Raw genomic sequence first — 26,457 nt, 5'->3', positions numbered from 1 at the left:
TGTCTACGATTATGTTATTTGTGTTAATGTTTTTGTGAAAAATGTTTCTTTAAAGTTTGGTAATCTTGGAGTTCCCGCTGTTGTGCAGTAGAAATGAATCCGACTAGCGTCCATGAGAATGTGCTCAGCAAGTTGGGGATCCCATGTGGTTGTGGCTGTGACATAGGCCTACAGCTGTAGCTCTAACTTGACCCCTAGCCTGGGAACTTCCATGTGCCACTGGGGCAGCCCTAAAAAGCAAAAAAAAAAAAAAAAAAAAATTTGTCATCTTCGCTTATACAAAATCATTACTGATTTTGTTAGAGTCAAGGTTTGCCAATAATTTGTGTTTTGTCGTAACTGATGTGATTATTTAGGATTAAAACATAATGAAGGCATAATTTATTAGATAATGTACACAACATTTTAAAATAAAGGTGTATTTTGATTTTTTCCAAGGTTATTATTTTTTTTTTTGAGAATTGCAACTTTATTTATTTATTTATTTTGCTTTTTAGGGCTGCACCCAATGGCATATGGAGGCTTCCAGGCTAAGGGTCAAATTGCTTACACCACAGCAATGCAGGATCCGAGTCGCATCTGCAACCTACACCACAGCTCAAGGAACGCCAGATCCTTAACCCACTGAGCGAGGCCAGGGATTGAACCGGAAACCTCATGGTTCCTTGTCGGATTCCTTAACCACTGAGCCACGACAGGAACTCCTGTTTTTCTTTAAAGTATTACAAGTTGCCTAGCACAGTTCAGTGGAAAATACAAATTCTAAGTAAAAATATTAAAAATTTAAATCTAAATTACTTACCTTTAAATGACTAATCTTTGAAAATGTAACTACATCTTTTAAAATACACAATAAAATGATCACCTATCATAGGAAAAAAAAAATCTAAAAACATAAAAATAAAATTTGGTGATCCTAACTCTTCTGATTTACCTCTGAGGGGAAGGGGATGGCAGTGGGGCTGGAATACAGAGGTCCAGGTTCACCCTACCTGTAAGGGCCTGCTTCCCTAGGATAAATATCATTGCATACCCTGGGCCTTGCTAGCCAGTGGAAGAACAGAAGGAGGAATAGGTATGGATCTACAGTTTGCAATTCAGTTACTTTTTTATTATGTACCCCTCTTCTCAGGAGGGCTAGAATTATTATTTTATCATGTAGGGAGATACACAGAGGCAAAGTCAGGGGTGTGGCTTGGTGAAGATCACACAGCAAGTCAGCAAAGGAACTAAGGCTCGAAAACAATTTCAATTAAGCTCCTGCAAACGGACTCTCCTGTAGATAACAATTTCACACTCCAGACAAGGTACAACCCCCCCCGCAACACTTCCGGGCTCAGAAGAGGGAAGATTTTGAGGGAGTCGAAATATGGATTAAATGAAGGGCAGAGAATGAGTCTGCCGGTTTTTGGTTTTGTTTTGTTTTCCAGCCTTCTCTTGAAAGCAGCTGGAGTCATGGCAATGCCTGAAGTGACTGACCCTCTGATAGAAAGCCTGCTATCTTTTGGGCCTGAAAAAAACCGGAGGACAGAACCCAGGGCAGCCGTGACTAGGAAAGGAAGGAGAAATGGTTAAAGGAGAGAGACAGAGAAAGGAAACTCCAAATTCCAGGCATCCTCTCTACTCCAGCATTAAGCAGACTGAAAGAAGTCTGAAATGATGGAGTTTCCACTGTGGCACAGAAGGTTAAGGATCTGGCTGATTGTCTCTGTGGTGGCCTGGGTTTGAACCCCGGCCAAACACAGTGGGTTAAGGATCTGGCATTGCCACAGCTGTGGCATAGGTCAAAGCTGATTCAGTCCCTGGGCTGGGAACATCTATATTCTGCGGATGTCACTGAAAAAGGGGGAGAAAAAGTCTGAAATGAGATGGTAGCTGTCTCTCATCACAGACAAGACACATTGGCAATTTAAGTCTAACCAAGTGAATTGCCTGCCCAAGGGGAAAAAAGATCAACATTTTGGAAGACTATAAAAGAATCCATAGTCTCTTCAATATACCATCCGTAATGTAATAAAAAAAATTACTTGACATAGTGGAAGGAAAATGTAACCCATTCTCGAAAGGAAAGACAATCAACAGAGGCCAGCCCTAAATGATCCATGCGTGGGAATTAACAGAATAGAGACATATAGAATACAGAAATAAGGAAAAAACACATGTGTATGAATAGAGACATATGGAATATGTGTATGAAAAGATAAGAATCTCAGCAGAGAAACAGAAAATACCAAAAAAAAAGAAGCGAAAGAAAATTTGAAAACTGAAAGCCATAGTATCTGAAATTTTAAAATGAAATGTTTGCACTTAATAGCAGAACAGGGATGGCAGAGGAAGAGTGAGCTTGAACATAGATATTTTTAAAGAAATTATCCGACCTAAGGAAACAAGAGAAAAGCCTATAAACCCTGGAATTCCCAGATTGCCCCATGGTCCCCAAATCCTATCTGGGTTTGTATCTTCTCTTGACTGCAGTGGCGAGGGAGTGGTTCTGGGTCCAGCTTGTTTCTTGAATCCCTCCAGGCACCCCCTCCTTTCCTGGATTTCCTGTTGTGGTCACCAGGCACCCAAGAGCAAAAGGCTCAAGGAAGGACATGAAGGGTGGGTTACTAACACTGGAGAAACATCCAGTAAATTCTTCTCTTCCAAGCCCAGTGCAGAGATTCTCTGGTAATTAACCCTGGAGTGAAACCCAGGCCTAGGAGCTGGGTGAGGCTCTTCTGTCTTTCCCCTGGGATCTAATGGCTAGGCCGGTGGGACCATCTGACAACCATTCATCCAATCAGCCACAGGCCAAGGATGGCCAGCGAGGCCCCCTCCCCACCACTGCCAGATGCCGGTAAGAGAACGGAAACAGGGCAGGATGAACTGAACAAGAGAGGAACTGGAAAGAGGGGAAGTTGAGGGGAGCCACAGCCATACCAAATCCAAGCCGAGTCTGTGACCTACACCACAGCTCACAGCAACGCTGGATCTTTAAAGCACTGAGCACCGCCAGGTATTGAACCCACATCCTCAAGGATACTAGTTGGGTTCGTTACTGCTGAGCCTTGATGGGAGCTCTGGCTTTAGATCCCTTCTTGGAGCCTTGAGTGGCCAAGGAGCCAATCTCAGGGGATGAAGCCTCTCTCTCCTTCTCCTCCCTCTCCAATCCCAGAGCTCATTCCATCAACGCATTTTCTTTTCTTTCTTTCTTTTTTTTTTTTTTTTTTTTAGAGCCATATCTGCAGCATGTGGAAGTTCCCAGGCTAGGGGTCAAATCGGAGCTGCAGCTGCCGGCCTACACCACAGCTGCAGCAACGTCGGATCCTTAACCCACTGAGCAAGGCTGGGGATGGAACCTGCATCCTCATGGATACTAGTCAGGTTCATTTCCGTTGAGCCATGACGGGAACTCCAGGACAGCCCCTTCTGATGCTTCTGACAGACACCTGGCTGGACTCTTTAGAGTTCCTCTCAAGGCATGAAAGAGAGTCTAGCTGTTTATATTTGTGGTTGAAAAATTGTCCTATAAAAACTAAATTCAGAAGCGGATCCCGGAGGTTGCTGATTCACATGATGAGTTCCATCCTCACGAGAGCTTTTCGGCGACGATTAAGGCACTGATGGGGAAGCGCCACAGGCTAATTCCCTGTGGCTGCTATAACAAATGACCACAAACTCAGAGGCTTAAAACAACTCCTATCTATTCTCTTAGGTTATGGAGCCCAGAAGTCTAAAGTTAATCAACACATCTGGAGAGAATGTGTGGGGTGGAGTCTAAGGCTTCACGGAGGAAGGTGGAACATAAACCTGTCTTCATTGCTCTGATGGTCCTTGGCGGACGCGGTTTAGCGCTGGTTAAAGGAAACGCAACCTACCCAGGACTGCTGGTACTGGCTCCGAGTTTACACTAATTACTGGGACCCAGAGTAACCCAGAATGACCCGGACCACGGTCTATTGGACAGAGGGGTTGATTACAGTGGTCAGTAATAAGCGGGTATCTGAGTTGAGCTCACCTCACCTTAGGTCCACTGGGATGCTACCTCCACCTTGGCCACCATTTTCCAGGCTCCTGAGTATATAATTGGAAAGGAAATTCTTGGAAGCTTCAGACTGTCCCCCCAAACCCATGAGTAGGGGCTATTGCCGTGAGATATACTGGTGGAGGCCATTGGGTTTTACATTTCTAGCCAACTATTTCAAGCAAAATCTGCGCCGCCTTCTTGGAGACATGGCAGAGATTGGTGCCATCATCAAGGAGAGAAGGGCGGTGACCCCTATGAGACACGTATTCACCTCTCCAGTTTGTCTGATCTCCAGTGACCTGTCCTGGAAAACAATGGTAGGAGTTCACAAACCTTCGTAGGTTGAAACCCTTCACAGAAATTGTTGTTCCTAAGATAGTCTTGTTAACGAAGGAAGTAAAAACAGGATCCAGCTGTTGGACGTATCCATCAGTCTTCTTAGTTGCAAGGAAAGACACCAATTCTGATTTCTTAGAGGAAAAAAAAAAAATGTATTTACTGGAATACTGTCATAAGAGGAGGCTGGAGTCCAGGCTTGGAAAATATGTGTAAGCCAAGACACCACGATGGTGTTAAGGGCAGAGAGCAAAACACTCATCTTTCCTCAGAACACTATTGCTTCTGCCACCTTCAGATACCATCCCCAGTGGTGCAGGATGCAGGCACTCCCATCACCCTTCCCCTCTTCAGAAGTCATGTGGAAGTTCCCTGGGCAGGGATTGAACCTGCGCCACAGCAGCAACCCGAGCCATAACACCAGCAGATCCTTAACCCACTGTGCCACCAGGGAACTCCCAGAATTGGTCCTAAGGACACTTAGTCTTTGCTTTGCTTGCTCCAGAATCTGGACCCATATGGAAAGAGCCAATGAGTTAAACCTAGCTGGAGCATGAGCCCTGGATGACAGGAGGTGGCAGAGAGAAGGCAGGATCTGGTCTCTCTGGCTTCCCACACCGAGGTAATGTCAAGCTATTCTGTCTCCTGCGATTTGACACTGGGGACCTAAGCCACCTGCTGGCAGGGGCCTAGGGGGCGGGGCCAACCATAAGCTCCTGGAGTTGGACCTGCCCTGCTTCCTGTCCTTTCTGAACTGTGCAGAGCTTGTGCTTCTTTCCATTCTCTGACCTGCCCTAGTTCCTTTCCAAGGTACTCTCTTTTGTGCTGACATAGCCAGACGCAGGTTCTGTTGCTTAAAATCCAAAGGAATCTCAACTGACATAGGTTCAGAGAGGCTGCCTCTGCTGGCCCCAGGCTGGTTCATCTCCTTGACACAAAACAAAGTTCCTTGACCCATTGCTGCTGTCTGGTTTCATTTTTCTCTTTCTTTCTCTCTTTCCCTTTCTCTCTCTCCCTCTCCTCTTTCTTCCTTCCTTCTTTTCTTCCTTCCTATATGTCTTTCTTTCTCTCTTCTTTCTTCCTCTTCCTTCCTTCCTCCCTCCTTGTCTCCCTCCCTCCCTCCTTCCTTCCTTCCTTTCCTTCTTCCTTCCCTTCCTTCCTATATGTCTTTCTTTTCTTTCTCTCTTTCTTCCCCTTCCTTCCTTCCTTCCTTCCTTCCTTCCCTCCTTCCTTTCTCTCTTTCTTTTCAAGTCAACCTCTGTTCCAACACAGCATTTGGAATATCCTGGGAACTTTAGTCTCTCAATCACCCCCGGCCCCAAAGAGCCACTGGCAGCAAGTCAAACGATCCACCCACCGTGTTGTCATCGCCACTGCCATTAACATCATCAAGAAGTCACTGCCTGAAGTTCCCACTGTGGCACAATGGGATCAGCGGTGTCTTGAGAGCACTCAAGACACAGGTTCAATCCCCAGCCCAGCACAGTGTGTTAAGGATCCAGAGTTGCCGCAGCTGTGGCTTAAGTCACAACGACGGCTTGGTTCTGATCCCTGACCTGGGAACTCCATGTGCCACAGGGAAGCCAAAAAAAAAAAAAAAAGTCTCTGCCTAATTACATCAATCAGCTGGAAGTCCAACGTGCATTGATACTGGAAAAGCAGGGCTAGAGACCACCGCCAGAACGCTTTGGTATTCCTGGCCTTCTCATTGCTTGTTCCTCCCTGCCTTTGTCTTTAATCATGCCTCAGTGTCTTTTTTAGTCCAAAATTGATGGTTTTTCCCATTCCCCTCTCTCTCCAGTCCCCTCTCCTCCCTTATTGCAGGCTCCACGCCCCTTCCTTGTCTTGCACCCAGCTGCCATCTGCATCAATTCCTCCCCTGCTGCACTCAGCTCCATAGATACATTGACCCTTCTTCCCCCCTCAAACAAAGGCACCTCCTAGTCTTGGCCCTGGACATGGGTCTGGTCCGTGCACTACTCTGGGGGTGGCGGAGTCGGGCCCTCCTGCAGACTGTCACAGATGCAGGTGAGATCCTCCAGCTTCTGGGCACGCTGCCTCAGCGCTTCAGCCAACTGTGTCTTTGCCCCTTTGTGCAAGTGGATTGACTCCTTCACCAGGAAGCCCACGTCCACCAGAAGGCCGACACCTGTACTGGCTATAGGCATGATCCGGGCGTTTTTGGTCATTGCCAGAGCACTGCCTCTGAAAGCTGCCTTCCTCGGTATGCTGCTTAAGGCTTCGATTCCCTCATCGGTCCTTAAGAGATTTGAACGAGCTTCTAAGCAAGGGTTGACTCTGACCCGCTGCATGGCTCTAATGTTGGTTTCAACGCGTTCTATGGCTTTTGCAAGTACCCGTGCATTGTCAACAATTTTGGGGGTGTTCCTAACTAGAACCTGCACGACCACGTGCCATTTTTCGATGTCAGTTGGCAGAAGGCAACTGGCTTCAGTTTCTCTTAATGAAAGACTGATCCTGTCCACAATGTCGGTGGACACACTGGTCACAAAAGCCGCTATTCTCAGCCCCAACCCAGTGGCAGAGAGTGCTAGGCTGACCCCTGCTGTCACGGGTGCCAGAGACAGACCGACGATGGTCAGGATGCTGGACACAGCATCAGCGGAGGTGGCCACCAGTTTGGAGATGGTGCAGTCCCTGTGTACTTTGTCAGCCTTGTCCGCAAGCGCATGGAGCTTTCCTATGCGCTCCTTGAGCTCCAGTTTTATGTGAGGGAACCTCATCAAAAACCTCTTTATATCCAGCTGCTCTTTATTCTTCATGCTCAAGTCTGTTTCCCGCTCCTCCAGATACTCACGCAGTGCATCTGCCTCTTCCCTGTAACAGTGAAGGTCAAGGCGTGAGGAAGACAGTGTGCAGGTTCATAAAACGGGTTTGACAAATCACAGGGATTTTGTTATCAATTAAAATAAAAAGAAGTTTACAGAAGGAAATTTTTTTCCTTCAACATTAAATACATGTTGTTTTGTGACTTGTAGATGCTCCATAGACGTATTCAATCATGGAATAAATAAGCAAATGTCACCTCAGCTTAACCTAAGGTAGGTATTTGATAGATGCCTCAGAACCAGATCAACACCATCGCTTCCAAAGAGTGTGTGGGGGATGAACTCCACAGATGAACAAAGAACAGTGGGACTGGAGCAGAAATCCCTCATTCAGAGGAACTTGGTGGGGGTGAGGCGTTAACCTGCTCGCTGCCCTTGGCTACTGGTAGTGACCCCTGAGCCCCTGGAATGTTCTGGCTGAGAGGAGTGTTCTTGTCCACCTGGGCCCTTGGCCACTGGGCAGCCCCACAAGGCGATGGGCGATGGGGCCTCTGGGTCACGGGGAATACTTTCTGGAGGAGCTGGACACGGGGAATAATTTCTGGAGGAGCTGGACCCTGGGACAGTAGCCTGAGCCCCGGGAGGGGCTGGAGACAGCAGGTCAGCCGTGCAGGCAGCATGTGATGGAGCCCCAGCAAAACTCCGGACACCGAGGCTCCGGTGGAAAAGACTCTCCCCTTGACCAAACTTGGGGCAGGCTCTTCTGAGCCCCCTTCTCGCCAAACCCTGACCTCACACCCGTGTCCTCGATGGCCCCTATCGCCCAGGTTCAGCCAGAACTCTTCCAGGTCACTCTAGGGAGAACGTCCCACCGGCACTCTGGACATCGGGTCCCCTTTGAGGCACAGGTCCTTGACCTCCTTTTAGCCCTCCTGGGAAAGTTTAACAGGGGTCCCCACCCTTGACGTCTCCTCCCAGTAACCTTCCATCCACCCCGGCAGCCCCTGCTCCTTGGCGACGAGTCCCCAGCTGTCTCTGACGCATTTGATTTTGAGCCCAGTCTCTCCTCCACGGCGATGGTCTTGGCACCTCTCACGATGGGCCTCAGTAACGTCTTCCTTATCATTTGAACAAGGGTCGGAAGCATTTGTTTTTTAAACAAGGGGAGCATCCCTGCCGGGCAGGCCTCCATGGGCCCTGTTCCCCTTGAACACAGGACAGCCGTGCGTCCTGAGGACAACGGGAGCTGCCCGTTCGAAACCCTCCCAGACTCTGCCCTGTGGCTGATGGTCACCCACATCCTGCCCTGGCAGACACCCTAACGGGGGCCACCACAGCTCCAGTGAGTTCTGCACCTCCCTCTAGGGAGCTCTCGCACCCGAGAGGGGTTTGGGGAAGCCCCCACCTTTGCCATTGGTGTCAAATGTAAGGAGAGTCCCGAGGACTGTGCCTCGGGTGGCAGACGGGCGACTGCTGCTTACTCGGAATTCTTCTAAAACACTAAAAACTCAGAGCTGGAAGAGGCCTTAATGATCCGGTTGCCCGGCAGCTGCTGTCTTCCAAGCCGCGTGCCCTTGGCCTTCCCCGCTGAAGGTCACGGGTCCACCCACTGTCCCCGCTGACTGGGAAGCAGGACATGTGCTATTACCCTGGCGCCCCTCGGGCCCACCTCGCTGACTCCTGACCCAGCACGCCGGCGTCTCAGGGGTCCCCAGCCTAACCCATACCTTAGCTGGTGACAGCTTCACCTGCCTGCACACCAAGGCCGTGGCGAGTTTATGGAACCTCTGAAAGAGTCAAGAGACTTTGGGAATCATCCCTAAGAACTGCTCGGCCTGAAGAGACCTGCACGTGGACATCCAGTGGAAGGAAGAGTTTCCTCGTTGGTGGGAACTCGTGAGTCTGCTCAGAGGCTCTCAAATTATGCAGAACTGGCAGCCACTCGTTGTAATGTTGGAGTTGTCCCCAGGCCACACTGCCTTCCCACCGGTCAGGGCTACCCTGCGTAGAACAGAAGAGGGGCCCGGGTGGCAGGGAGAACCCCCAGCTCCCAGGCAGGGTGTGGAGGACACGGTCACCCAAGGCCCTGGATGCCCGGCAGGAGGGGACCAGGTCAGGGAGGGAAGAAATGTCCCCTCTCCCACTCAGGGGATCTCTGCCAGGTGAGCAGCCCCTGCAGTTCGGTGTCCGGGGGTCCACTCGCCTCACTCCAGCCCTGGCCCTGTTGCCCAAGCCTTCCTATTCCTCCTCCACCTCGGACCCCTCTGCTCCATCCTGACCCCCAGGTCTGACCGTGGTCCAGGTCTCCTGGGCCTTTGGATGAGATGATTGCACGTGGCTCCCCACCTCTGACCCTGCAGTTCACTCGAAGGCCATTGCCACCATCCACCGGTTTTTGGTTTTTATTTTTTGCCTTTTTAGGGCTGCACCTGTGGCACATGGAGGTTCCCAGACTAGGGGTCCAATTGGAGCTGTAGCCACTGGCCTACACCACAGCTCACAGTAACGCTGGATCCTTAACCTACTGAGAGAGGCCTGGGATCGAACCAGTATCCTCATGGATGAGACTTGGGTTTGTTAACCACTGAGCCACGACGGGAACTCCCACCATGCATCAGATTGAGTTGCTATCCCCATTGTTCAGATGACAAAGCTGAGACTCGAGACATAAAACCAGGGTTCCAGAGCTGGGCCAAGGTAGAACCAGGTACCAGCTCAGCCCAATCCAATTCCCCTCCAGCCTCCCTGCCTGTTGGGGCAGCAGGATCCTGCACTGTTTGTACAATTCTTAAGATGAGGAGCAAAGGGCTCTAGCCAGAATCCCAGGAACACAAACTCATGACATCAGGTTTTCTGACTTGTGCCACTGGAAGTCCTGCTTGATTCTAAGATCAAGGCCCTTGGCCCCTGTCTCTTCCCAACAAACTCTTTTTTTCTTTTTCTTTTTCTTTTTCTTGTCTTTTCTAGGGCCATACCCACGGCATATGGAGGTTCCCAGGCTAGGGGTCGAATTGGAACTGTAGCCACCGGCCTATACTACAGCCACAACAACACAAGATCAAGCCGCGTCTGTGAACTACACCACAGCTCATGGCAACACCAGATCGTTAACTCACTGAGCAGGGCCAGGGATCGAACCAGCAACCTCATGGTTCCTAGTTGGATTCGTTAACCACTGTGCCACAACGGAAATTCCGGCAAACTCTTTTTTTCTTGATAGGGCCTGCAACATATGGAAGTTCCCCTTCCATAGGGGTTGAATTGGAGCTGCAGCTGCTGGCCTACACCACAGCCACAGCAATGCCAGATCTGAGCCCCACCTGTGACCTATGCCACAGCTTGTGGCAATGCCAGATCTTTAACCCACTGAGCAAGGCCAAGGATTGAACTCGCATCCTCACGGACACTATATTGGGTTCTTAACCCACTGAGCCCCGATAGGAACTCCCCAAGAAACTTTTTAAAAGCTAACAGTAATTGAGCACCTACTATGTGTCAGCAATTTCACCAAGCACTTTCCATGCACAATCTCAGCTCCTCACAATAAAATTGAAGAGATGAAGAAACTAAGGCAGGGGGTAGTTAAGTAACTTGTCCAGGAGTTCCCGTCATGGCGCAGTGGTTAACGAATCCGAGTAGGAACCATGAGGTTACCGGTTTGATCCCTGGCCTTGCTCAGTGGGTTAAGGATCCAGCATTGCCATGAGCTGTGGTGTAGGTCGTAGATGCAGCTCAGATCCCATGTTGCTGTGGCTGTGGTAGGCCAGCGGCTACAGCTCTGATTAGACCCCTCCATATGCCACAGGATTGGCCTTAGAAAAGGAAAAAAGACCAAAAAATAATAATAATAATAATAATAACTTGTCCAGGGTCACACAACCTGCTGCATCCTTGCAGGTTTCACCTCTGCTCAACCTGACGCCATTCATGGCCAGCAAATGACGTGGAGGAAATACTCCTCATGGAACCTTAAGGACGAACATTCTCAACACTAGTGACAGGATACTGCCTGCAGCAGGTGCCTGCTGGGAAGAAACTAGCTTAGGGGCAGGGGGATATGGGTGACTTTCCTGGAGCTCTGGTGCAGATTACCTGGGCAAACGGATCTTAGCCAGAATTCTGTCCAGGACTTGAGTGAACAGACGTTTCATCTCCTCCTTCTTTATTACATTTTGCAAACACTTAATGACAGCCTTCAAAAAGTCCTCTATATCTAGAAGGGAAAATGGGGGGGGGTTTTAATTAGAAGATTGTGGTGGAACATAAATGGTATGAGTATGCAGTGGTTAAAATTCATCTTCCTGAGCAGTAGCCACCTGGAGCTATGACTGTGTCCCCCTCCAAAACCGTAAGATGAAGCCCTGACCCCCAGGTAACTGCAATTGAACCTAGGGCCTTTAAGCAGATAGTTACAATGAAATCAAGTCATAGATGTGGGGCCCTAATCCAATAAGATTGTGTCCTTATTAGAAGAGATACCAGATTTTCTACCCACCCCCTTTCTCTCTCTCTCCCTCTCCTCTGTGGTTCCCCCCCCCCATCTCTTTCTCTCTCTCTCCTCTATCTCTCCACCACCTCCTCTGTCTCTTTCTCCCCTCCCCTCGCTGCCCCCCACCCCCGAGGAACATCCATGGAGCATGGAGGGAGAAGGCAGTGGGCATTCGCAAGGCAGGAAAGATAGTCTCACCAGAAACCACCCCTGCCGTATCTTGATCTTGGATTTCCAGTTTCCAGAACTAATCACCTAATTCCTGGGTTTTAGATGTCTTTGGGAACCTAACATTTTAATCCTTTAGAAAGCAAATGAATACAGGACAATACGGCTTATTAGTTACCAACTGCATCGCAGAGTCTGGCCAGCCCCCTGTCAATAAAGGCTTTCTTTCATGTTTTGACAGTGAGGCAAATGAATATTCACAGGAAAGGGGAAAAAGAATGTAATGACTAAACAGTCTCAGGTCAGTACAGGGCAAGGTTCCTGCCCAAACGAGCTGCCAAAAAAGTGTGGTTTTCGGGGACACGAAGGTTGTGGAATTGCTGGTAACAGACTGGCTACCAGTCTGTATTTAAGTGTGGGTTGGAACTTGTGAAATGGGCTTCCTGCTACATTCACACAAAGAGGTGTTATTCTTACTTCATGGAAGAAAAAAGTGAGACTGAAACTGCCCAAGGCCAGCAGGCAGAAAGCACAGGGGTTGAATCCAAGGCCAGCTGATAGACATTTCTTTGACCTTCCTTTGAAGCCTCCTTACATTTTAAAAACTCCTGTGAGGTCTTCATTCTACACCATAGTATGCTAGGGGGATTGATTCTTCGTAGCTAACTTTTGGTGGTAAGCACACCCCAGCGGGTACGGAAGTAGAGATATGACATTGTGCACATGAAACTTCTGTAATACTCTAAACCGATGTTACCTCAATTTTAAAAAAGGGTTGGAGTTCCCGTCGTGGCACAATGGTTAACAAATCCGACTAGGAACCATGAGGTTGCGGGTTCGATCCCTGTCCTTGCTCCGTGGGTTAAGGATCTGGCATTGCCGTGAGCTGTGGTGTAGGTCACAGACGCAGCTCGGATCCCGCGTTGCTGTGGCTGTGTTATAGGCCGGCAGCTACAGCTCCAATTCCACCCCTAGCCTGGGAATCTCCATATGCCCCGGAAGCGGCCCTAGAAAAGGCAAAAAGACCAAAAAATTTTAAAAAATAATAAAATAAAATAAAAAAGAGTTTCTGGCTACACACCATCGAGTAGAACTCAACTGAAGAGGATTCTTCCTGCTAATCACAGACACTCCAGGATGGGGAGGGGAGGGGGATTCCTCAGGTGGGGGGGGGGACCCCTCAACTCTGACCCAGTGATCAGTCCTTATCACCCTTCTCTCCTCCAGGCTGGCCCCAGGGAACAAAGCTCCCCCACCTGGCTCCACTGGCCCCAAGCCAGACCATTTATAAACAGGAATTTGCCATGTTTTAGTGTTTTGGAGGAAGACTTTATCCTCAGGAAACCACCAGCCCAGCCTTCCTGCAAGTTTTCCAGAAACTGCTGGAGTGAGTTTGCCGGGGCGGCGGGGGCGGCGGAGGCGGGGGGCCTGCCCTCCCCTCTCTCATCCTTCAACCTGATTCGTTTGCTTTCATGGGTGGTTCCACGGAGGGTCTGATTTGGTTCCTGAGGCAGTGCAGTGAGGGGGTGGGGGGAGAAGCAGTCCTGAGAAAAAAGGACTTAAGAAAAGACAGTTTAAAAAAAAAGGAGTTCCCGTCATGGCGCAGTGGTTAACGAATCCGACTAGGAACCATGAGGTTGCAGGTTCAATCCCTGGCCTTGCTCAGTGGGTTAAGGATCCGGCATTGCTGTGAGCTGTGGTGTAGGTCGCAGATGCAGCTCGGATCCCGCGTTGCTGTGGCTGTGTTATAGGCCGGCAGCTACTGCTCCGATTCGACCCCTAGCCTGGGAACTTCCATAGGCCACGAATGTGGCCCTGGAAAAGGCAAAAAAGAAAAAAAGAAAAAAGGCAGTAAAGGTAGTGTTGATTTGAGTGCTTGGAGAACTGTTCCAATTTTGGTTTTTTTTTTTTTTTTTGTCGTTGTTGTTGCTATTTCTTGGGCCGCTCCCGCGGCATATGGAGGTTCCCAGGCTAGGGGTCGAATCGGAGCTGTAGCCACCGGCCTACGCCAGAGCCACAGCAACACGGGATCCGAGCCGTGTCTGCAACCTACACCACAGCTCACGGCAACGCCGGATCGTTAACCCACTGAGCAAGGGCAGGGATCGAACCCACAACCTCATGGTTCCTAGTCGGATTCGTTAACCACTGCGCCACAACGGGAACTCCTGGGGGTTTTTTTGTTTTTACTTTTTTTTTCTTTTTCCTGTTTCACTAATGGAAAAAGGAAACAAGGGCTCCCAAGGAGGGAACCCCCAGCCCTAAATCTGCATATTGATTAACTGGGGTGGGGGGGGTGGGGCAAGTAACTGAGGGCCTGGGTCTCTGCAGGGGTATCTGAGATCAGGAGAGTCAGAGACCATCCCACCTGGCAACCAGGTGCTTTGCCATGGCAGCACCAGGCAGGGGTCCTAACACAGCAGGGCGGCGGGGACGGGGGCTTTCTGCAGGAGGGGGGCGGTTCCCCCCCCCAGAACTAACCAAGTGCAGGTGGGGGGTTCAGCCACAGCCCTTAGGGAGGACCTGCACCGTGACAGGCACTGGCCCAGGGCACAGACACACGATGCGTCAGTCCTCATAACGACACGGGGCAATAATGGTCTCATTTCACAGGTGAGGTCAGGTGAGTCGCTCCAGGTCACACAGGTGGGAAGTGGCCAAGGCCAGACCAGGTTCAGCTCAGTGGGCCACTGACCCTCACAGAGCTGTGGGGGTGACAGCAGGGTGGGCGCTGGAGGACACGGCCCCTGCTGGGGACTCCCCAGGCTCGGGGAGCAGGAGGGGGCTGGAGGGGGCTGGGACCCAGGGAGAGTCCAGGACAGGCCTCCAGGGTTGCTGGTGGACCTCCTCTCCCTGCCCCGCCTGGCCTCAGGGACCACCCCCACCAGGTCTGCTGTCCCCCCTCCCCGTGGGCTGTCCTGGCCTCACTTCTGGGCCATCTGCTGGGTGGCGGGTGGGGAGCGAGGGAGCCCCTTGGCTGTGGCTCCCTGAGGAGGGGGCCAAGAAGGAGGCTGTGGGGACAGGCCCCTGGGACCTAACTCTAATGCCAGGGTTCCTCTGGGCAAGCTGATAAGCTCAGGGACGCTTATCAATCCTCTTCTTGGTTGGTGATTCCTCTCTAGGTTCACTCAGCCTGGAGGACCCGCCCTCAATTCTAGGTCACGAGGAGGAACCACAGAGTAGAGACGCTAGATACCCAAGCAGCAGAAGACTAATGAGCTCATGGTGGCAGCCGCAGGGTCTCAGGAATCTCCCTTCCGCTCCGTCTGGGTCAGGCTGGAACGAGGTGTGGCTTCGCCCTTGGGGAAGAGAAAACAGACTGTGGCCTTGACCCTGAGTGAGCAGGGGCAGCGAGGGGACAGGTCTCCTGCAGATCCCCCAGGCACAGCCCCCAGGGCCCAGCGGCCTCCACCCAGCGGGTTCCTCGGTGTCCTGGGCTCTGCTGGCTGCTATTTCAGGAAAGTGACTCACCTCCCTCCAGCTCCCTCCAAGCCAAGTCAGAGGCCTGTTCTCCCGTTGGGGCCCAAGGAGAAGCTCATCAGACAAGGGACAGCCAGCTGCTAAGTTAGAGAGGCCACAAGACCAAACTCAGAAGAAAAGAGAGGAAGGGAATACTCTGGAAATCACCTGTGGTTTGGGAACATTAGTGTTTACTCATTGGCAATAGTTAATACTGATCCAGTGTCTTTGATGAGCAGGGCTCCTGAAACTCACGTAAACTCAGCCCAAGTTTTCACATCCGTGCCAGAGCCTGGACTTGAACCCAACTTTTCTTTTTTTTTCTTTTTCTTTCTTTCCTTTCTTTCTTTCTTTCCCTTTCTTTCTTTCTTTCTTTCTTTCTTTCTTTCTTTCTTTCTTTCTTTCTTTCTTTCTTTCTTTCTTTCTTTCTCTCTTTCTCTCTTTCTCTCTTTCTCTCTTTCTCTCTTTCTCTCTTTCTTTCTCTTTCTTTCTTTCTCTTTCCTTCTTTCTAATTTTGCTGAAATATTTTACTTTTTAATTTTTTTTTAAATTTAAAGAAAAAGAATTTTTTTTTTGTCTTTCTAGGACTGCACCTGAGGGCATATGGAGGTTCCCAGGCTAGGGGTCAAATCAGAGCTACAGCCGCCAGCCAACAGCACAGCCAGAGCCACGCCAGATTTGAGCTGCGTCTGTGACCTACACTATAGCTCATGGCAACACCAGATCTTTAAACCACTGAGCGAGGCCAGGGATTGAACCTGCGTCCTCATGGATATTAGTCAGATTCGTTTCCACTGAGCCACGATGGGAACTCCAGAACCCAACTCTTTCAGATCCGAATCCCACGTTTGTGATGACTAAGCTTTACTCCCATGAATATACAGAAATATCTGTGGATCTGTTGGTGGGTCCTGACTCCTCATTCCAACATGACATGTTGCCCCTGGAGCTCCAGTCTCTGCCTGCATCAGTTTCCTGTCCTGCAGCTTCCCATAGCCCACACACTCCCTGCTTTTGCATCAGCCTTTCTCTCACAAGGGTCTGGACTCCACGGGCCCAGCCCAGTCCCCGCAGCCCTGCAGTGGGCTGCCAAGCACCCTGATGGTGCCCAGTGCCCCTGGCTCTCCTCCCCTACCTGCTGGACTTGGAGTTGTTTCTTGTTCTTTATGTAAATAACAGTGCAAAGAGCAGCCTTCCTGCATGAAACTTTGCCTACATTTGAGATTCTTTCCTTAAGCTGTTTCTAGAAATAGAATGACTGGGTCCGAGGGTATCAGCATCTAAAAATGTTCCTCCCTGGAGTCACCCTGTTGTGCAACGACTTTCACACTCAGTATGTGACCCTGTGCCTCCTTTCAGTTTTGTTCTTAGTAGTCTTTTTTAAGAAAATAGCAGATCTTTATATCAAGAGAATTTCTTTCAGTTCTACTGTGCTTATCTTGCCTTGGGAGATGAGGAGAGAAAGCAAATGTTGACGATGTTTACCTGCTTTCGTAAGAAGGAAAAAGAACGGTTTATCAACTGCCCCTCCTGAGACCTGACTGAAACGATGGTAAAAGTACTAGAAGGTCTAATAACAGCGAATGATAAGAGTGGCTTGTGCTCGTGGTCTTTGCTCTGCACCAGTAGTTGCTCTAAGGCTTTAAAAATGATAACTCGTATCATTCCAGTGACCTTGAGGCGTGAACCCCTGTAATCCCACTTTGAGGTAAGGAAGCTGAAGCACAGATGTTGCCTGACTTGCCCAAAGCCAGAAATCTTGGAGTTCCCACTGTGGCTCAGCAGGTTAAGGACCCGATTAGTATCCAAGAGGATGGGGGTTCGATCCCTGGCCTTGCTCAGTGGGTTAAGGATTCGGCCTTGCCACAAGCTGTGGGGTAGGTCACAGAGGCAGCTTGGATCCTGTATTGCTGTGGCTGTGGTGGAGGCCGGCAGCTGCAGCTCTGATTCGACTGCTAGCCTGGGAACTCCCCATCTGCCACAGGCATAGCCTGAAAAAGAAAAAAAAAGAAGAAAGAGGAGGGGAGGGGGAGGGGAGGGGAAGTAGGAGTGGGAGGAGGAGAAAGAGCTTTTGTCTGTGGTTGACTGGTTTCCAACACACTCACCCGGCTCAAGAACATACACCCTGCCTCTCCTCACTCTGCTCCTAATAAAAAACGGGAATGAGGGCAACAGGAGCCCAGAGTAGCCAACAAAAGTTTGAAGACTACTTGGATGGAGAAGCGATAGCTGAATTAAGAGGGGTGGAAGGAGAGAGACAGTCAGAAAGAGAGGGTGGACAGGCAAGAAGAACGTTCTGCCAGACAGAGCCCCAGAGAGAGAGCAGATGAGAGGGAGGCAGAGGGGAAAACAGGAGATAAGTTCACCAACCCCACATCCCGTCCCTTTTGCACTTACATCCACACCGGGGGTGGGGGTGGGGGGTGGGGGGGCTGATATCACAACTGAGAGACTCCGTGGAGTGCCCGTCGTGGCGCAGCAGAAACAAATCCGACTAGGAACCATGAGGATGTGGGTTCCATCCCTGGCCTCCCTCAGTGGGTTAAGGAGCCGGCGTTGCTGCCAGCTGTGGTGTAGGTCACAGATGCGGCTCAGATCTGAGGTGGCTGTGGCTGTGCCTGTGACCTTCAGCTGTAGCTCCAATTGGACCCCTAGCCTGGGAATCTCCAGATGCCGCCAGTATGGCCCTAAAAAGCAAAAACAAAACAAAACAACAAAAAGAGGGAAGACTCCAGAAAAAAATACTTCTATATTCTGGCATTTAGGGATCCAGTCATTCCTCTGGGAAGCTTATCAGTCAACCTTCCTCTCTTAAATACGAATGGGCAATCCGAGATCAGATATATGAGAAAAATAACAATGTCAAAAAGGGCGGGAGTTCCCGTCGTGGCGCAGTGGTTAACGAATCTGACTAGGAACCATGAGGTTGCGGGTTCGGTCCCTGCCCTTGCTCAGTAGGTTAACGATCCGGCGTGGCCGTGAGCTGTGGTGTAGGTTGCAGATGTGGCTCGGATCCCGCGTTGCTGTGGCTCTGGCGTAGGCCGGTGGCTACAGCTCCGATTCAACCCCTAGCCTGGGAACCTCCATATGCTGCGGGAGCGGCCCAAGAAATAGCAACAACAACAACAACAACAACAACAACAAAAAGACAAAAAAAAAGGGCGACTAAGATAAACAGATGAAGAATAATATCAGATATGGATAGTTTTGGAAATAGAAATTGTTTTTTTTTTTTCTTTTTAGGGCCACACCTGTGGCATATGGAAATTCCTGGGTTAGGGGTTGAATCAGAGCTGCAGCTGCAGGCCTACAAAATAGCCACAGCAAGGCCAGATCCAAGCCATATCTCTACCCCACAGCTTGTGGCAACACCTGAACCTTAACCCACTGAGTGTGGCCAGGGATCAAATCCACATCCTCACAGACATTAATCAAGCTCTTAACCTGTTCAGCCACAAGGAACTCCTGGCAATAGAAAAATTGTAATAGCTCGAACATTTGTCCTCAGGGAGATTAAAAGCATATTTTAATCATAAAATGAGAACAAGATGCACTGTAAAGGGGGGAAAAATGAAACGGACACCCCCTGCCCCAAAGAGAGAGACACCAGGAAATAATAGGGTCTTACAAAAGAACTCTAAAGAAAATTTGAGAATGAAAAGCAAAGAAAGCTTCCAGAAAATTAAATAAACACACAAACAAAAAATGACCAAAAAATGGAGCTGAATGGGGAAGTTAAAAAGTTAGCAATCACAGTCATTTCTAGAAAGTTAATTGGGAGTGAGCTGCAGGGGAAAAAGGGGGGTCTCTATGCATGTGTGTGGTGTGTTGATGGATTGGGGTGGAGAATAACCAAAAGAGAGAGAGATGTAGGATCCAGGAATCAGGAAAATCAACCCACAGAGATGGGAAGCCAAGGATGAGCGCAGGCATAAGCAGCAGACCTAGAGAGCCTCTAATCCAGACTGGAATGAGAAGTCGAGGGCTCTGTGGACAGGGGACTTGATATCATACCTCGTATGAAGCATAGTTTTGAAAGACACTGAGGGACGATTGAAGATAAACAGTGCAAGAGGGAGTTCCTGCCATGGCTCAAGGGAAACAAATCCGACAACTATCCATGAGGGCTCAGGTTCGATCTCTGGCCTCGCTCAGTGGGTTAAGGATCTGGCTTTGCTGTGAACTGTGGTGTAGGTCACAGATGTGGCTCATATCCTGCATTGCTGTGTCTGTGGGGTAGGCCGGCAGCTGCAGCTCTGATTTGAGCCCTAGCCTGGGAATTTCCATATGCCAAGGGTGCAAAAAGCAACCCCCCCAAAAAAAACCCACAAACAAACAAATAGCAGGCCGGGGGGGGGTGGTGCAGGGGGAGGACACCTCCAAGCAGGTTCCCTTCTCTTTCCAAGCCGCCCTCACACTGGTCATTCTCTGGCTGGTCCATTTCCAGCTGCTGATCTTTGCTCTCAGACTCAATCTTAACATGTAGTGTCCCGGGGCCCTGGGTGCAATTCCACCCTTGAAGCCACCGGCCTCCCCCTCCACCTTCCTGCCTTTCATCCCTGGGCCTGGACACCAGGTATGTGTTTGCTGGGTCCCCCTGAGGCAAGGGGTGACTCTGACCCAATCCTGACTAAGAAGACACAGGGGGACTCAGATGAGGGTGTCCTGGGGGGCTCCCTGCTGTAAGGGACAGGTGGGAGAGGAGAGCCGGCTGGCCCCCGGCCTCCTCCTTCTGCCTCCTATGCTGCCTGATCCCGGGAGCCAGGCAGCCTCTAAAATCATGCAACACGAAATCGGGAATCAAGGCAGAGAGCGGAGGCGGGTGTGGGCAGAAAGAGGTGAATCCTGGATGATGCCGAATGTTTGTAAATGTGGCTGCGACCTTGACTTCATCCTTCCCACCCTCCTGTGACATTCTTGGCCTGGCCCTGAGCCTTGTCTCGGGCCTCAGCTGGGTGTGGATGCTGGACGGGCTTGCTCCAGCTTCATTCCTGGACAGGGTCCTCCTGGATTAGCTTTGATTGGTCAGTTCCTGGAAAGGCCGTCACGGGAGAAGGGAGGACCATGGAGAAGCCTGTCCCTGCCTGGCTGCGTGGGCAGACCCGGAGCCCTGTCAGCCCCATGGCTGACAGAGATTCTCAGCAAAGCATCTGCCTCCACCTGCCTGCAGGGCAGCCTCCTTTGAGCGAAAGGAAGGGTTAAGACAGGATCAAGTTCAAAGTCCTTAACTCTGAAGTTCTGGGTTAAGGACCTGCTGTTGTCTCTGTGAGGCTATGGGTTCGATCCCTGGCCTTGCTCAGTGGGTTAAGGATCCGGTGTTGCCGTCAGCTGTGGCATAGGTCACAGATGCGGCTCAGATCCAGTGTTGCCATGGCTGGCGTGTAGGTCTCAGCTGCAGCTCCGATTGGTTCCCTAGCCTGGGAATTTCCATATGCTGCAGGTGCAGCCTTAAAGCAACAACAGCAAAGTCCTGAGCCCAGCACCCAGGCCCTCCTGGCTGTTCCCACCCCTGCCTTCCTCAGCACTCCCTGACTGCACAGAGCCTGCTGGGGGACTCCTGGATGCCTTGCCTCTGGTTACCCCCCAGCCTCCAGGCCTTTGCTCAGGCTGCTCCTCCCCCTGCAATGCCTTCCCTACCTGCCTCACCTTGGGAACGGTTACCTGTCCTTCGAAGCCCAGCCTGGAAGTCCCTCCCCCTGCTGCCATCCCCCAGTGACTGTCCAGGGGCCCCTTGGATGTTACACTTTCCTGGCTAATGTTCTGAAACTGCACAACTCAGATTCAGACTTGAACTAACAGACTGGGACTCAAACCCTACAACACCCAGATTGGGACTTGAAACTGCTGTCTTTTTTTTTTTTTTTAACTGCTTTATTGGGTTTAATTGATGCACAACAAACTAAACACAATTAATAAACTATGCATTTAAAATTTCATAAGTTTTGATGTGTAAGTTTCACCCAGAAAACTCTTACCAGAATCAGAAGAGGAAGTACAGCCAGCACCCCACCTATTTCCTCTTGCCCCACTGTAATCTTGCCTCTTATTCTCCTGACCCCACCACCCCCAGCAACAACTGGCTTGCTTTCTATCAGTACAGACTAGATTGCAAATCCGCTGTCTTCATTAAAGTCACATGGCTGGTCTTAGGATGTACTGATGTTCACTTCTTTATGTCTCAATGCAGAAGGCAGTCATCGAGAGACAAAGCGATAGGTAAAAAGCAAGCAGATTTATTGAGATAGGGTATAGGCCGTCTCAGATGGCCAGAGACCCCAAAATATGGGGTGGTGAGTTTTATGGGCTAATTTCATAGGCTAATGAGTGGGAGGATTATTCCAACTATTTTGGGGAAAGGGCTGGAATTTCCAGGAATTGGGCTACCCCCCACTTTTTTGGCACTTTTATGTCCTGGCATTTTGGCCATGTCATTTAGACGCTAATACGTTATAATGCTATATTGAGGCTCCAGCTTCACTGGAAGCCTCATCATCCACCATCCTGGACCTAGTTGGCACCAACCAGATATTTTGTCACATCCTCAAGGGCTATGTCATTCTTTTAAAGGTTGTGCTCTGCCCCCTTCCCTCCTGTTTGCGTTCTATTTGTGTGGCATTTCTTCAGCGCCAATCACCCCGCCAGGGGCCCTGTCTCTTCTCTGCTGCACCTCCTGCTCCAGGGCCTCTGGGGACGGCCTGGCTAAAAAAAAGGGGGTGTAGGGACATGAAACAAGCAGCACAACCCTTGTTTCACCTGCGGTCAAGTCATTCCATGTATTTTCTTCTCTATCTTGATGAAAAGCTCTTTCTGGCAGAGACGAAATAACACTGACTCAGATTTCACACACTGATGTAGTGTATTTTGACGGTTCTATCAGGTTTCTGAGTGTTTGCATTCATGGGCATCCCCTGCTTTCCAAAAGATCACCCCCTGCCACTAAACTTTTACAGAAAAACCACATGCGTTTGCTATGCCCCATGTCAATTTGTGAAAGGTTTTCTCAGAACACTCTTTCAAGAAGCACGAAACACCCCATATTTTTTCAAATCTCATTGCTCTAGCCATGACATTTTTCTTTCTTTCTTTCTTTTTTTTTTGCCTTTTCTAGAGCCGCTCCTGCGGCATATGTAGGTTCCCAGGTTATGGGTCGAATCGGCGCTGTAGCCACTGGCCTATACCAGAGCCACAGCAATGCGGGATCCTTAACCCACTGAGCAAGGCCAGGGATCGAACCCGCAGCCTCTTGGTTCCTAGTTGGATTCATTTCCGCTGCGCCACCACGGGAACTCCAGCCGTGATATTTTTACGAGGAAGAGAGAAGTGTAGAAAAACATGGGTCCCAGCTAAACTCTGAACAATGCCTTTCTGCACTGGAGGTGCTTTTGAAGACACGAAAAAGACTGTGCTCTTTTTGACCATTGCAGATGTCCTTTAAATGTGTCCTACTTCAAGAAGGAGAAGAAAAACGAGCGGGAAGAAGTCGGGGTGCACAGGAGAGGAAGAAGCCAAGGAGGGGGAGGAGGAGGGAGAAAAAGAGGGAAAAACCAAAAACTTCTAATCAATCAATCGATCCATCAGCCAATCGTCAATCTCAAAGGGATTACAGTGTAAACCAGAAAGAAACAAACTACAAAGGTACCGGAATAAACGATAAAAACTACTGTTGAGTTGAGGAAATCTTTCTCACCAAAACACAAAGCCATAAAGGAAGTCAGACCCATTTGACCTCTTCAACATTAAAAATTGCAAAAGAAGCAATAAACCAGGTCATTACACAATGACACCAGGAGACGCTGTCTGCAATAGCTACGGGAGGCAAAGGTGCCTATCCACAACACGGAGAGCCTAAAATCCACATGAAAAGACTGAGACCAATTTTTAAAAACCAGGTAAGCAATCTGAACCAAAAAACTCCTGGAAAAGCAACTCGCACAGGCTCACACAGCTCTCAATGGGCAGAACCGAGGCCAACACCAGGCCTTCTGGCAGTGGTATTTTAGGAGGGACAAAACGATGTTACCAACCCCCAAGTTTCTAGGTGTGTCTGCTTAGATAAACAGAGATCCGAGCGCACACACATCCTGTTATGCACCTGAGTGTATAGATTTTTATCTTAAGAAAACCGGGGAAGAGCTTCTGCTGTGGCTCAGCAGGTTCAGAACCTGACCAAAATCCATAAGGATGCCGGTTTGATCCTTGACCTGGCTCAGTGGGTTAAGGATGCGGTGTTGCCTTGAGCTATGATGTAGGTCCCAGATGCGGCTCGGATCCAGCGTGGCTGTGGCTGTGGTGCAAGCCGGCACCTATAGCTCTGATTTGACCCCTAGCCTGGGAACTTCTATATGCTGAAGGTGAGGCCATACAAAGAAAAAAAAAAAAAAAAAAGAGAGAGAGAGAGAAGAGAAAACAGGGATCCTGCTGGGGATTATTCTGCCATGATCCCTTCTCACGTCCACCCCCCGGGCCGTTTTTCTGATTCCGGACACACAGAACCACCTCTTACATCTCCCACCACCACATCCTGAGCCGAGGCCGGAGCGGGGACAGGAAGGCAAAGCCCCCATCTCCCTGCTTGCTCTCCTGTCCCTCCCTTATCCCCAGACACTCAGGGTGGGTGAACAAACCTTGATTCCTTGTATCTCAAAAGAAATCCTCTGGAGTTCCCATTGTGGCTCAGTGGTTAAGGAATCCGACTAGGAACCATGTGGCTGCAGGTTCAAACCCTGGCCTTGCTCACTAGGTCAAGGATCTGGCATTACTGTGAGCTGTGGTGTAGGTTGCAGATGCTGCTTGGATCTGGCATTGCTGTGGCTGTGGTGTGGGCCGGCGACAACAGCTCTAATTCGACCCCTAGCCTGGGAACCTCCATATGCCACAGGTGCGGCCCTAAAAAGACAAAAAGACCAAAAGAAAAAAGAAAAAAAAAAGAAATCCCCATCACAAGCAGCCTCAGCACTGCACCCGGGGGACAGCCTCCAGGAGGCCAGGACACAAGGAGGAAAGGCTCCAGAGTTCCTGTGGTGGCTCAGTGGTTAACGAATCCAACTAGGAACCATGAGATTGTGGGTTTGATCCCTGGCCTCGCTCAGTGGGTTAAGGATTTGGCATAGCTATGGCTGTAGCGTAGGCCAGCAGCTGAAGCTCCGATTCGGCCTCTAGCCTGGGAACCTCCATGTGACACAGGTGCGGCCCTGGAAAATACAAAAACCAAAAACAAACCAAAAGAAGGAGAGGCTCTGACCCCCACCCTCCTCCACCCCCTCTGCTTCCACCAAATTCCCCAGAGGGCTGAGCACCCCCACATCCACCAGACTCCTGGGGTCACCACTCACGTCTCAGGAGTTCAGATCCGGAGCTGGGCACACCGAGCTCTGTGCTGCCTGGGGGCCCGGGGGGTGGGAGGAAGCAGTCAGACAAGCCTGCCTCCAAACCCAGGCTCTGCCGCTGCTCAATGTGTGGCCTTGGCTCCACTCCCTGGGCTCTCGGAGCTTTGGTTTCCCTTCCTCCGTAAATCCGTGACAACCACGCTTTTCTCAGAAAGTGGTCCTGAGGATGGGGAGGTGGGCGGGGTCCTCCCCTCCCCTGCTTACCCAGGAGTCTTCCTTGGGCTGAGGGTGAGCACGAAGCAGCTCCTCTCGCTGTGAGGATCTGGTCCCCAGCTGGGCGTCTCTGCAATAACCAGACACACCCTCTGGGCCCAGATAGAGCTGAAGAATCGAAGGAGAAAATGAAAGCTCTCTCTTCTGAGTCGCCCAGGTCAAACAAACACTCTGCCCGCCCACAGGCCCCACCCTGGGCTATTCCCATCTGCCCTGCTGACCCCTTAGAGAACAACCCCAGCCCTGACATTCCAGGGTGTCCTTAGCTCAGCTCAGTCTGCCTCCCTTACTCACTTTTGTGCCATAAGCACTTGGCACAGTCCCAGAATATACCAGATGCTCACTGCATACTTATCATATTGTGGCTGCTCAATGTCACGCCCATGCCAGTTCTAGGCATTTGCCCACACTGGTTCTCTGCCAGGAACACCTGCTCCTACCACCTGGAAAAATCATGCTCATCTTCCAAAGCCCAAAGCTGACATCGCCTCCTCTGAGAAGCCCTCCGGGACCCTCCCCTGTGGAGTCCATTGTCCCCCGCTCTGCTGCCATGGAATCTGGGAGAGGGGCCTCCACTCCTTTGGTCGGGTCCCTCTAGACTTGTTCCCTGATGGCAGGGACAGCACCAGTACTTTCAGGTCCCAGCGACCTGCCCGAGGAGGCCCAGCCTTGGCGGCCAATGCCGTTTGGATGGATGCAGAAGCTTGGGAGAAGGGCTGAGTGCGTTTTTCTACCCAGGTTTGTTTCCACTTGACAACAGATCTTCTCTCCAGGTGGAGCAATCTTGTAGGAAAGGCAGGGTGCTGGCAACCAGAAAACCTGTAAACAGAAAGCCAGTCCTGTTTTCTGTTTGGTTCCTGGACAAAGAGCTGCGGTGGACGGAGGGCTGAGCAGGCACCAGGTGCTGAGCTGGCACCAGCCACACATTTCCTGTTTAACCCTCCCGTCAGCTCCAGGAATTGCTGGCTCCATTTTACGCATAAAGAAACTGAGCAGGTCCTACAGCCTCTAAGCCATGCAGCTGGACCGCTGTTGGACTTTTCTGATTTGCCCCCAAGGAGAAGGGACTACAGGGGCCTAGGAGCCCCCCCACACCCCCATGGAGGCCAGCCTCATCTCCATCAGGGCTGCTTTATCCCAGGAAATGTCCCTGGGCCATGATGGCCTCTTCCCCCTGCTTCAGCTTTGGTCGGTCTCACAGTCACCCCGAGATGCAGGTTAGGACTCTGATCTGATTTTGCAGGTGAGGAAGCCGAGGGGAGGGGAGAGGCAGGGGCTTTCTTCTAGCAACTTGGGGGCTTTTGTTTGGGAGAAAACCTCAGCAGGTGCTTCCTGCAGAGGTCCACGTGTTCAAACACCCCACCCCATGCTCTGCCCCCAAGGCTCAGAGCACGGGCGGAAGGGAAGCCCCTGAGCACAGACACTGAGGGGCTCGGGAGATGAACGTGCAACTACTCTGCCCACCGTCCTGCAGCAGGTGAGCCCCTGACCCCACAGGAACTGCTCTGACTCATGGACAGCCTCCCCTGGAGCACTGGGCACTCTGGGGACAGTGGCTCTGGTATCATCCCTAATGGGTCACAGAGAGAGGAAGAGCGAGGGGGCAGA

At 50.6% G+C, this 26,457-nt stretch overlaps 2 protein-coding genes across 15 annotated transcripts in view; one reads left to right on the top strand and one right to left on the bottom strand.

Annotated features, from left to right (window-relative positions):
* The window catches only part of LOC125130716 (apolipoprotein L3-like), a 63,253-nt gene extending 37,810 nt beyond the window's left edge, over positions 1-25,443 (bottom strand). For 8 of the 13 annotated variants that reach the window (XR_007135778.1, XR_007135774.1, XR_007135771.1 and 5 more), the window contains exons 1-6: positions 24,583-25,443; positions 15,263-15,351; positions 14,988-15,090; positions 11,227-11,347; positions 6,283-7,183; positions 4,343-4,479 (exon numbers count right to left, since the gene is read on the bottom strand). Coding sequence is in view for 4 of the 13 variants with exons in the window: in XM_047786399.1 (XP_047642355.1) it covers positions 6,322-7,183; positions 11,227-11,347; positions 14,988-15,015 (1,011 nt within the window). In the remaining 9 variants the exon portion in view is untranslated. Of the gene's footprint in view, positions 1-3,669; positions 4,480-5,539; positions 7,184-11,226; positions 11,348-11,821; positions 12,644-14,987; positions 15,091-15,262; positions 15,352-23,874; positions 23,939-24,582 lie in introns of those variants that run through there. The other 5 variants (XM_047786399.1, XR_007135779.1, XM_047786401.1 and 2 more) reach the window with 5 other exon arrangements.
* A 776-nt stretch (positions 25,444-26,219) lies between these two features.
* LOC125130715 (apolipoprotein L3-like) overlaps positions 26,220-26,457 on the top strand; it is a 32,869-nt gene continuing 32,631 nt past the window's right edge. For both annotated transcript variants that reach the window (XM_047786386.1, XM_047786387.1), the window contains exon 1: positions 26,220-26,326. The gene's annotated coding sequence lies outside the window, so the exon portion shown is untranslated. The remainder of the gene's footprint in view (positions 26,327-26,457) is intronic.

This window comes from Phacochoerus africanus, chromosome 7 (assembly GCF_016906955.1).
Source record: "Phacochoerus africanus isolate WHEZ1 chromosome 7, ROS_Pafr_v1, whole genome shotgun sequence".
Lineage (NCBI taxonomy): Eukaryota > Metazoa > Chordata > Mammalia > Artiodactyla > Suidae > Phacochoerus > Phacochoerus africanus.
Note: the sequence above shows the minus strand (reverse complement) of the source record. Positions and strands in the feature narration are given on the sequence as shown.